This window comes from Hemiscyllium ocellatum, chromosome 3 (assembly GCF_020745735.1).
Source record: "Hemiscyllium ocellatum isolate sHemOce1 chromosome 3, sHemOce1.pat.X.cur, whole genome shotgun sequence".
In the NCBI taxonomy this organism is placed as follows: domain Eukaryota; kingdom Metazoa; phylum Chordata; class Chondrichthyes; order Orectolobiformes; family Hemiscylliidae; genus Hemiscyllium; species Hemiscyllium ocellatum.
Genome location: NC_083403.1, coordinates 80,306,545 through 80,318,868, shown reverse-complemented (window position 1 = coordinate 80,318,868; position 12,324 = coordinate 80,306,545). Strand labels below are relative to the sequence as shown.

At 38.9% G+C, this 12,324-nt stretch overlaps 1 protein-coding gene across 1 annotated transcript in view; it reads left to right on the top strand.

Moving 5' to 3' along the window:
• The first annotated feature begins 1,612 nt into the window (after nucleotides 1-1,612).
• The window catches only part of LOC132835685 (adhesion G protein-coupled receptor F5-like), a 78,399-nt gene continuing 67,687 nt past the window's right edge, over nucleotides 1,613-12,324 (top strand). Inside the window, exons 1-3 of the mRNA XM_060854842.1 lie at nucleotides 1,613-1,739; nucleotides 7,222-7,494; nucleotides 10,809-10,915. Of these exons, the coding sequence (XP_060710825.1) occupies nucleotides 1,613-1,739; nucleotides 7,222-7,494; nucleotides 10,809-10,915 (507 nt within the window). The remainder of the gene's footprint in view (nucleotides 1,740-7,221; nucleotides 7,495-10,808; nucleotides 10,916-12,324) is intronic.

Genomic DNA, 12,324 nt, shown 5'->3' with positions numbered 1-12,324 from the left:
AGGTGTTTCCTAGCTAACTTGTAACTCTCCAAAGCCCTAACTGAGCTTTCATGACTCATCCAAACAAAGGCCTTCTTCTTCATCTTTACAAGAGATTCAACTTCCTTAGTAAACCGCAGTTCCCACACTTGACCACTTCCTCCCTGCCTGACAAGTACATACTTATCAAGGACACATAGTAGCTGTACTTTGAATAAGCTCCCCATTTCAATTGTACCCATCCCCTGCTGTTTCTTTCCCCATCCTCTGCATCCTAAATCTTGCTTAATCACATCATAATTGTCTTTCCCCCAGCAATAACTCTTGTCTTATATATCTATCCCTTTCCATTGCTAAAGTAAACATAACTAAATTGTGGTCACTATCACCAAAATGCTCACCTACCTCCAAATCTAACATCTGGCCAGGTTCATTCCCCAGTACCAAATCTAATGTGGCCTCGCCCCTTTTTGGCCTGTCTACATACTGTGTCAGGAAACCATCCTGCACACATTGGACAATAACTGACCCATCTAAAGTACTTGAACTATAGTATTTCCTGTCAATATTTGGAAAGTTAAAGTCCCCCATAAGAAATACCCCGTTAAACTTGCTCCATCCAGAATTATCTTTGCCACCCTTGCCTCTGGACCTATTTGAAGGCCTATAGAACCTTGCAACAGGGAGAGCTTTTCTTTCCTGTTCCTAACCTCAGCCCATACTACCTCAGTAGACAAGTTGTCTGCCACCGTAATGCTGTCCTTGACTAACAATGCCACACCTCCTCCTGTTTTAATCTCTTCTCCATTCTTACTGAAACATCTAAATACCTGAACCTGCAACAACTATTCCAGTCCCTGCTTTGTCCATGTCTCCGAAATGGCCACAACATTGAAGTTGCAGGTTCCAACCCATGCTGCAAGTTCACCCACCTTATTCTGGATGCATCTGGTGTTGAAGTAGTCACACTTCAAATCACCTTCTGGCTTGTCGGTGACCTCTTGTGACCTTGAAACCTCATTTCTGACCCAACTACTCTCAATCTCTTGGACACTGGAGCTACTAATTAGGTTCCCATCCCCCTGCTAAATTAGTTTAAACCCTCCGGAAAAGCATGAGCAAATATCCCCCCCCAGGATATTGTAACCTCTGGTTCAGGTGTAGACTTTCCAGTTTGTAGAGGACTCACCTACACCAGAATGAGCCCCAATTATCCAGATATCCAAAACTCTCCCTCCTGCAACATCCCTGCAGCCATGTGTTCAACTCCTCTCTTCCTTATTCCTTGCCTCGCTAGCACCATCTGCCTCTTTCTTGCACCTGAGGTGTGACTACCTCCCTGTAACACCTCTAATATGTTGCCTCCTGAATGATCCGAAGTTCATTTAGCTCCAGCTCCAGTTCCCTAACACTGTTTTCGAGGAGCTGGGTTTTGTTGCACTTACTGCAGATGAAGTCAGCAGGGACACTAGTGGTGACCCTTACCTCCCATATTCTGTAGGAGGAACATTCAACTACCCTAACCACCATCCCCACTATCCTAAATTCCCAAAGAGACTGTAGAAAAATAAACAGTAAAAAAAACTAGATACCTTATCAATCCGGCGTACAGAACCTTGCTTTTTGGCGGAGCATGAGGATGGGTGGGAGACACTACCCGAGTAGTGTTTTTGGTAACGCAACCACCCAAAGATATTACTTCACTTACTCTGCAGTCCCGTGGCCGCTCCTGCTTAGCGTGCGCTCTACCTATTCAGGAGGTAAGTTTTTAACTCAGTGACTCACTCAAGAAAGTCTTGCTTTTGCGAGTTTACCCTCAACATTTATTTCTTCCTTTCTTTTGGTCATTTTTTGTTCTTTAAAACTTTCTCAATCTTCTGGCTTATAACCAATCATATATTTTTCTTTCAATTTGACGTTAACCTTAACTTCCCTAGTTAACCATGGCTGGCTATCTCCTTCCTAACATCCTTATTTCTCAGTGGGATATATTCTTTATCTGTGAGCCGTTGACTATATTTTTAAATGTTTGCCATTGTTCCTCAACTGTCTTTACTGCTGAAATCCTTTACCAGTTCACTCCAACTAGCTCTTCCCTCACCTTTGTAATTACTCTTATTTAACAGTTGTTTCTGTTCTAACTTTTGCCTTCTCAAACTGAATACTAAATTCTAACATGTTTTGATCACTGTTTCTGAGGGGATCTTTTCCTCTGACATCATTTAATAAACATGCTTCAATACACATCACTGGATCCAAAATATCCCAAACTTAATAGGATCCATGAACATATTGTTCATGGAAACTACCCAAATACATTATGAATTCTTCTTTGTGGTTGCCTTAGCCAATCTGATTCTCCCAATCTACCCGGAAACAGTATTAGGCCATTCAGCACTTCATGCCTGTTCTGCCATTCAGTGAGATCATGGCTATTGTGTAACCCAGCTCCATATACTTGCTTTTGGTCTGCATCCCTTAATACCTTTGCTTAACCAAATTTTATCTGTCTCAGATTTAAAATTAACAACCTGATCAATTGTCAAATGTCATTTGTGGGACAGAGGCCCAAATGTCCACCACCCCTTTTGCGTAGAAATACCTCCTGAGTGGTCTGGGTCTAACCTTTAAGACCATGTCCCCTAATTCTAGAATCTCAAACCAATAAAATATCTTTATCTATCCTGTCTTTTCGTGTCAACATCTTAAGACTTAATCAGATCATCCCTCAACCTTTGAAATTCTAGAGAAAAAAGGCCTGATTTGTATAATCTGTCTTCATACTTACCTCCTAAAGCCCAGTGACATGCTTGCAAACCCTTGTTGTGCTCTCTCCAAGGCCAGTATATCCTTCCTAATGTATGATGCCCAGATCTGCTTACAGTTCACCAAGTGGGGTATAACCATGGTTTTGTATAACTGCAGCATAATTTCTGCACTCTTGTACTTCAGTCCTCTAGATATAAAGGTCAGCATTCCATTGATTATTTTCTGATCCTGTTCATGGCATTTTAAAGATTTATACACTTGTAACTCAAGACTCCTTAGGTACCTAATTTCACACCATCTAGAAAGTATCCCGATCTATCCTTTCCTGGTCCAAAAAGGATAACCTCACACTTGCTTACACTGAAATCCATCTGTCACACTTTCATCCATTTATTTAGTCTCTCAATATCCCTCTGTAATTTTATGCTATCATCTCGACCGTTTACAATGTCTCTTAACTTTGTGTCATCAGCAGATTTGGATATCTGGCTTTCAATGCCATTATCCATGTTATTGATAAATAATGTGAATAACTGAGACACTAACATAGATCCTTATTGGACACGAATGGTCACATCCTGCCAATTTGAATACCTACTCCTTTTTTTCCCTACTTTCTGTCATCTTCCACTCAAACCAATTTTCAACCCATGTCAATAATTTCCCTTCAATTCCTTTTATGTGGTGTTTTATCAAATTGCTTCTGAAAATCTATATGCAGAGGAATCTCGATTATCTGAACAACATGGGCGGGGAGTATTTTGCTCAGATAATCGAATGCCGGATAACATAGTTTAACCAAGCATCGGGACCTTGCGATCTTGTTCGGATAATCTGAAATTCGGCTAATCGAATGTCGAATAATCGAGGTTTCTCTGCAAGCAGTATAAACAACACTAAGGTCCACAACATTCGTTACCTCTTCAAAATTCAATTAGGTTTGTCAAGTATCATCCAGCTGTCATGAATCCCTGCTGGCTCTCCTTGATTATCTGAGAATGTTCAAGATGTTCCGTTACCCCATCCTTGATTGTAAACTCCAACAATTTCCACATCACAGATGCCAGGCTAACTGGTTTGTAAATTACTGGTTTTCCTCTTCCATCCTTCTGAAAAAGTTACATGCAATTTTCTAATCCAGAGAGATGACTCCTGTATCTAGGGAACTCTGAAAGAGGGCATTGATAATATGTTCCCCTATTTCCTTTTAACTTTTGGATCAAAATCATGAGGTCCTGGGGATTCGTTCCTCTTCAGTTCCACTATTTTCCTCATTGTCAATGCTTTACTTATGTTAATTTTAGTCCCCAATCCACTATTAATTTCCTCAGGACTTCTGGCAGGCTATCCTCCTTTCCTACTGTAAATACTGAGGCAAAGTAATTATTCAACATGTCTGCCATTTCTTCATAATCATTGACAATATTCGCAGTTCAGATTTTTAGTGGGCCAACATTACTCCTGACCGCCTGCTTTCCCTTTACATAACTATAATATTTCTGCTCATTGATTATGATGTCCCTGACAAGGTTTTATATTAATCCCTTCTCACAGCTCTAATAAGCTACTTTGTGGCCCTTTCCTGGTGTTTGTACTTTTCCCAAACAGGATCTATATTTCATTAGCTGTTTTTACTGTGAAGTGGAGCTTTTCTCTCTCAGATGTGTAAACGCGTTTTGTGTTGTGTTACATGTTTCTTTAAACATACTCCATTAGTTGTTTTATCCATTAGCAGATTTTCCCAATTCACTGTGGACACTCTCTGTCTTATTTCATTAAATCTAAAACTCTAGGAGCTGATTTATGCTTTTTGCTTTCAAATACTATGTTGAATACGATTATCATTTGTTTAATTTTCACACCCAATTTGGTTTCTAATTAAATCTGACTCTTTTACTAAAACCAAAGTTGTTTGTCCCTTGTTGCATCCATGACATATGACCGTAAGAAAGTATTCTGGACACCTTCAGAAATTCCCGCCTTTCTGACAGATGCTTGTCTGCCTCTCCCAATCTATGTTAAAATTTTTAAAAACCCCATTACTTTGGTTTGCTTAACATTTTCCTCTTTGTGCACTTATACTTCAGAGCTGCTACTCAGGATCTGTATACAACACCTAGTAGAGTTTAAAATCCTTTACAGTTCCTAGTTCTACCCATATGATCTCCAGTGATTGCTTTCTCCTCATTATATCCCCCCTCATTATTGAAGATTTTTAAAAAATCAGTAAGGTTACACCATATCCTCTGTTATCCCCCCAATTCATCCTGTAAATTTTATAACTGGTATATTTAGTTCCCAATCCTGATATCCGAAAGCCACATCTCAGTAATGGCTATGTGAAGATTAAAACCATGCATGATTTCTAGTGCTTTTCTTTACATACCCTCACGATGATACAAAGCTGGGTGGGAGGGTGAGCGATGATACTTCATTGTGATTTGGACAAGTTGAGTGAAAAAATGCCTGGCAGGTACAGTGTAAAGTCATAGAGTCATAGAGATGTACAGCATGGAAACAAACCCTTTGGTCTGACTCATCCATACCTAAATTAATCTAGTCCTATTTGCCAGCACTTGACTCCTACCCCGCTAAACCCTGCCTATTCATATACCCGTCCTGATGTCTTTTAAATGTTGTAATTGTACCAGCATCCATCACTTCCTCTGGCAGTTCATTCCACACACACACATACCACCCTCTGCATGAAAAAGTTGCACATTAGGTCCCTTTTAAATCTTTCCCCTCTTGCCCTAAACCTATGCCCTCTAGTTCTAGACTCCCCCGCCCCAGGGAAAAAGACCTTGTCTTTTTATCCTATCCAAACCCCTTATGATTTTATAAATCTCCATAAGGTCACCCCTCAGCCTCTGATGCTCCAGGGAAAATAGCCCCACCCTATTCACCCTGTCCCTATAGCTCAAACCCTCCAATACTGGCAAGATCCTTGTAAATCTTTTCTGAATCCTTTCAACGTTTGCAACATCCTCCCAACAGGGATACCAGAATTGCATACAATATTCCAAAGTGGCCTAACCAATGTCCTGTATCGTTGCAAGATGACCCCCCAACTCTGATCAATCAAGGAAAGCATACCAAACACCTTCTTCACTATCCTATCTACCTGCAACTCCACTTTCAAGGAATTCTGAACTACAACCTGCACTCCAAGGTTTTTTTGTTCAGCAACACTCCCTAGGACCTCAGTGTGGATAAATGTGAGGTTTTCCATTTTGAGAGCAAAAACACGAAGGCAGATTATCTTGTGAATGGCTGTAAATTGAAAGATTTACAATAAGCCTGGATGCCCATTCCCTGATTGTCAAGAACGCAAATATTATATTGGCCTTCAAAGTGTAAATTTGTAGACAGTACTACCCATAGTGGATTTGTGTACAGGATCAGGGATGCTTTGCTGCAGTTATTTGGGTGAGACTGTGCCAGGAATATTGTGTGTAGGTTTGGTCTCCTTAGCTGAGAAAGGATATTCTTGCTATAGAGGGATTGCAGTGAAGACTTACTAGACTGATTCCTGGGATGATGAGACTGATGAACAAGGATAGGTTGAATTAGTTAGAACATGTTTCACTGGAGCTGAGAAGAATGAGGAGGATCTCATAAAAAGCTGTAAAATTCTAACAGCACTAGACAGGATAGATGCAGATAGGAGTCACAATCTAAGGAGAAAGTGAGGACTGTAGATACTGGAGAGTCAGACTGCCTGACTTGCTGTGCTTTTCCAGCGCCACACTTTCCAACTCAAAGTGTAACGATACAAGGCAAACCATGAGGGATTAAGATCAGAAAAAATGTCTTCACCCAGACAGTGGTGAACCTTTGGAATTCACTACCACCGAAAGCAGCTGAGGCCAAAACATTTTATGACTTCAAGAATGAGTTGGAAATAGCACTCGGGCTGAAAAGATCCTTCCTATATTTAAGGAAGTCACATACTGCTTTGTAACCATGTCCCTGTTAATGCTACAATATTATACCCAGTTAAATGTGTTTGTGTCATTAATTCATCTATTTTGTTTTGAATACTACCCTCAGTGACTGACCTGTGCAATAAACAAAAAAACTTTAGAGATTATTTTGCTACGTACCACTTTACGATCTGACTTCTCCAGCCACACCATCAGCTATTATCATAACAAACTGTGACCTCTTTGCAGAATGGTAAATGCTTGAATTTAAGAGAGATCTATGAGTTTTTCAAAATAATTTATTTTCTGAATGAATATTCTTGAATAAGATTTTTTTTACAAAAATTGATGATCGTTTCATGGTTGTCATTACTGAACTAGCTTTATATTCTAGATATTTATGAATTGAATTTAAATTCTAACAGTTTCTGAATTACTAGTCCAATGATATTAACACTAATCATGTTCTTCCCTCCAAAACATACTATACAAACTAATCTCCCCCCATAGATCACTAGAAGTTTTCAATTTTCTTTTCTTTCACCAGTTTGTCAGAACGTGAACAATGAATTTCAGTGCATGTGCAAAGAGGGATTTACTTGGAACTCTGCGTTCTGTAGTAAATATCAGCCTTGCAGTGGGAATTTCACATCGGGTCAGACCTGTGACTGCATCAGGAGTGAACCAACAGAAGGGACATTCTGTGAGCCCACTGCCACAATGACAACCACTACACCAAGCATTATGTCCACATCTACACCAAGAAGTACAATACCCACAACTGTGTCAACAACAACAATGACCCCACAGGATAACCTAGGTATACTGAAAAAACATTTATTCCTTTCACTTACACAGTTCTGAGTAGGAGCCATACTGTATTCAAAATTGTAACTATTTTTCTCTCCACAGATGCTGCCAGGGCTGCTGCGTTTCTCCAATATTTTCAGTTTATATTTCAGACCTCCAGCAAGCAGTGGTATTTTGCAGTTATATAATATTATGCATGAATTGAATGCCTTATGGCGAAGCTTATTTCAAAGAAATAAACAGTGACAATGTTGAGCTGTGTAACAAACCTATATTAACAGTTTATTTGCAGAAAAAAAATTGAAAATTGATACTTAGGCCTAGATTTCTATGGAGGCATGGAGAACCAATAGCTCTGGGAACCTAGACCTAGAAATCCTGCCCCCACTTCTGATAGATTCCAGGGAAAACGAAACATACACGTGATGGAATATTGTCTACTGCTAGGACACATGCAGTTCCAACAGCACACAATAAGTTCAATATCATTCAGGATAAAGCAAGCTGCTTGATAATTATCCTGTACAATTTACGGGATACAATTTTAGCAATGTTTGCTATTTCTAAGATGCAGCTCAACAGATCACCTAAGCTCATTTGACAGCATCTTCCAATCCATGACCTTCATCATCTGGAAGGACAAAGGCAGCAGATGCATTAGATAACAGTACTTGCAAGTCCCTGTCCATTGCACACACCATTCTGACTTGGTACTACATCGCTGCAGCTTTCTTTTATGGGGTCAAAGTCCAAGGCCTCCCTTCCTAATAGCACTCTGGTTTTACCTAAGACCATAAGATATAAGAGTAGAAGAAGGCCATTCAGCCCATCTGCTCCACCATTCAATGAGATCATAGCTGAAATGATAACCTCTTAACCTGTCCCACAAGACAGTTCCTCCATATTCTTTATAACATTCTCTGGGCTATCTCCAATGCCAGTATATTTTTCCTTAGATAAGGAGGCCAAAACTGTCCACAGTATTCTAGCTGTAATATGATGAGTACCTTGTACAGTTTTATTAAAACCTACCTACTTTTATACACTATTCTCTTTGAAATAAAGGCAACATTTTATTTGCTGAACTTGACTGCAGAAGGACTCCCAAATTGCTCTGTGATGTAAAGTCACCATACTCTTACCAGACCATAGAGTTGCTCTCCCATTTGAGAAAGAGACACAACTTATGGTGGTTTTAACTTGAGGGTTACCACACCTCAGACAAGGGGAGAGGTGGAGCAGGAGATATCTTCATGATACTTCAGCTGCTGTGGCAATTGAACACAAGTTGTTGGTATTATTCTGTACTACAAACTAGCCATCCTGCCCACTGAACTAACCACCACTCCACTCCAAGCTGTTGTATTCTGCAGCCTTTTCCCATTTACTGTAAATGTTATTCAACACCTCTGTTCTTCCTGCCAGACTGCATTACCTCACAGTTGCCCACAATATTCCTTCTGCTAAGTTTTTGCCCACTCAATTAACCCATCTGTATGCCTCTGCAGACTCTGTGTCGCATCTTCATCATTTGCCTTCCCACCTATTTTGAGTAATCCGCAATGTTTGCGATAGTAGTTATTTTCCTCATCCAAATCATTAATACTTACTGTAAATAATTGTGACCCCAGTAATGATCCCTGTGGCACACTACTAGTTACAGGTTGCCGTCTTGTAAATTTCCATTATTATAGCTACCTGACTCCTAATGGCCTATCCCACATGGACTGCAATGGTTCAAGAAGGCAGTTCACCATCCTTAGAGCTATAAGGGTTGGGCATTAATGTTGGACTACTGTGTGATGTCTGCATCCAGTGAAAGAACAAGATATATATAGGGACCTGATAAGTGAAATGTAATTTGAAAAGTTCTGACCAGGCCAAATGCAACTTTCCATTTTCATTTCCATTGAATTTTGACTGTATTTCATTAACTAGGAGCAAGTCTTTTTATACCAGAATACCGAAGGTCAGTTTTCAGGAATGAAATTAGAAACTGAATATTGGATAAGAATGCAGTCCTTATAGATCAGAAGCTGGAGGGAGCAGGAAGGAACCATCGGGCATCTGGGGGCTGCTCTACTATTCAATACCAATCCGATGACTGATCTTCAACTTCAACTCCACTTTCCTGCCCAGTCATCACATCCCTCTATTTCAGAAACATCTCTCTATTTCAGAATTAAATAAATTCATCAGTGAAACAGCCACAACCACAAAGTGGAGAATTCTAAATATTTGCAACTCTTTGCATTGAAGACATCTGTCCTCATCTCAATTCCAATTATTTACATGCTAGAATACTATTCCTGTATTCTAGTTCTCTTGCATTTAGATTGAACAACCTTGCTCATTATACTCAATCTGTCATTTTGCTCAGCACTCAATTTAATGAGTGCCTTTATAACCATTCTATGTTTTCCTCGCACTTTATATTTCCATGTAACAACATTAAATTTAGACACGTAGATGTTTGTCTCTCTCTCTCTCTCTCTGTAGGTCATTGCTTCAGATTATAACTAGTTGAAACCCCAACGCTGACCCTTGTGACACTCCACTTGTCACAGCCTATTAACTTGAGAATGATAAATTACTATGTCCATTTTAGTTCCTATAAGTTAACAAATCCTCTATCTACACTGCTATATCACCTTCTACACCATGACCTCCTTATCTGGTGTGTAAAACTTCTGGATAGCACTTTATCCAATGCCTTTTGGAAATCCAGGCATACCATTATCTACAAGTTTCCCTTTGTCAATCAAATCAGTTAATCCTCAAAAACATGTCAGAAAAATGTTGAACAATTGGGGTTTTGCAAAACTATCTTCATTTTTCTGAGTATAATTTGAACTTCTAGGTACATTGTTAAGACTTTTTAAATAATAAATTTCATCACTTGACTGCAGTCAAGTCAATGCCAGTAGTTCACTGCTTTATCCCCTCCCTTCTTTCTTGAATAGCAGTGTTATATTTGCTAGCTTTCGATTTGCAGTGACAGTTCCAGAATACAGGGGAGTTTGGAAAATCAGGTCTAGTGCATGTTCCAGTGCTATAGATTTCTCTTTTAGAACCCAACAATATAAGAAAGCAGGTAAAGTTAATGCACAGAAATTTCACCCTACTCGTAACATATTTGTGTCTCAACGGTGACAACATGAAGGTCATAAAATAAGCCAAAAACTGTAATTCAACCCCAAGATTACATAATCCTGTTACAAGTGCACTCTACATTACAATGTGCTGAGAAGGAGATAGATGTGTGCAGTCCTGACAAATTTTGTATTATTACTATTTGAAATAAAAATGATTTTTATTTTGCAGTACGTCAGAATCATGCGATCAGAGATGGAAAATTGGCCTTCGTAGAAGAATTAAGTAATCGGTCCTCGTCCTTGTTTAAAAATCACTCGAAACGATTTAAGGAGTTGGTATGTAATAATGAGTAAAGTTATAAACTCAAAAAGTGTTTTATTTGTTACTGTCTGCTTTTGGTAGGTAATCTTGCATTTCAGAAATGTCTGATTCGGTAAATGAAAATCATTGTTTGAGATCTTAAAATTTTCAAATGGGAGTATGTAAGCCTGCCACTGTGCAGATCTGATGTTTTTAATTACTGTAAAAATTAGTTTAGCATCTAGTCTAAGAAACAAACGATTCATTGACTTAGTGCAAACCTTTTTCACAAAACATTTTGAGGGCATCAGTAGTTTCTCTACACAATTGTGCCAATAATACGTTTCATGTTATTTTTCCATTTAAAAAAGTTTCCTTATGGCTTCCACTTTAAGTGTTCAAATGAGAAGTCTTGCAGAAAGTGATGTTTCTAATGCAAAGCACCCTGAATACAGTTTGAGATTTTAAAATGATACACAAGCAAAGCATGTTTTTAATATAGAAATGAATCTGACTTGCTAACTGTGAAATATTTGTATAAAGTGGTTTGCAGTCTTCTGCTGAAGCACAGAAACTGATAGATCTTGATCACTCAGGTACCCAGGCCCTGTTCTGCTTTGATTATGTCATTAATATGGTGGATAATTGAACCATGAGGTCCAATCAAAACCCAGGGCTAGTTTTCTTTTTTACTGTTAGTAAATTGCTCTTGCAATAGTTCCTTCTCAGGTTATGTTGCTTTAATTATTTGAAGCGTGTCTTTATTAGCTGCCGTAAGGGATTATTTTACTAAAATGGTTATGTTACTGAACGAGTAATTCAGAGGCTGGACCAATAATCAGGTGACACAAATTCAAAGTGTCTTGCAGCATTTGGGAAATTCAAATTTCATCAATTTAAGAAATCTGGAATAAAAAGCTGGTGTTAATTAAGGTGATTTTGAAACTATTAGACCCAAAACATGTTTACTCATGTCCTTTAGTGAAGAAAATCACTGCCCTTACATCAACCAGCCCATCTCCACAGCAAAGTTTTTGACTTTTGACTGTCCTGTAATTCAGTTTCGCAAATTATTAATCTCTCTCTCCCACTGTGACCCTGATCCCTCTTATCTGTCTTTTTTTTATCTCTCTGAGACCCGAGTTCATTATGTTAGTCTCTCTCTCTTTCTCTCTCTCTGTCTGTCTGCTCAAGAAGAACATCTCAAGGAAAATTAAAGACAAATAATAAATATTGACCGGTTTAAAATAACAACAAAAACGTTGCTTTGACGGGACTTGTGGTACAGTGGTAGTGCCCCTATTTTCAGGCTAGAATGCCCAGGTTCAAGTCCTACCTTCTCCAGAGGTGTGTCATAATATATCTGATGTGACGAGGAGAAAAACAATTGGCTTCTGAAAATAAATAAAGCAATGTTGGCCTTAAGTGTTTTTGTGCCTGTAAC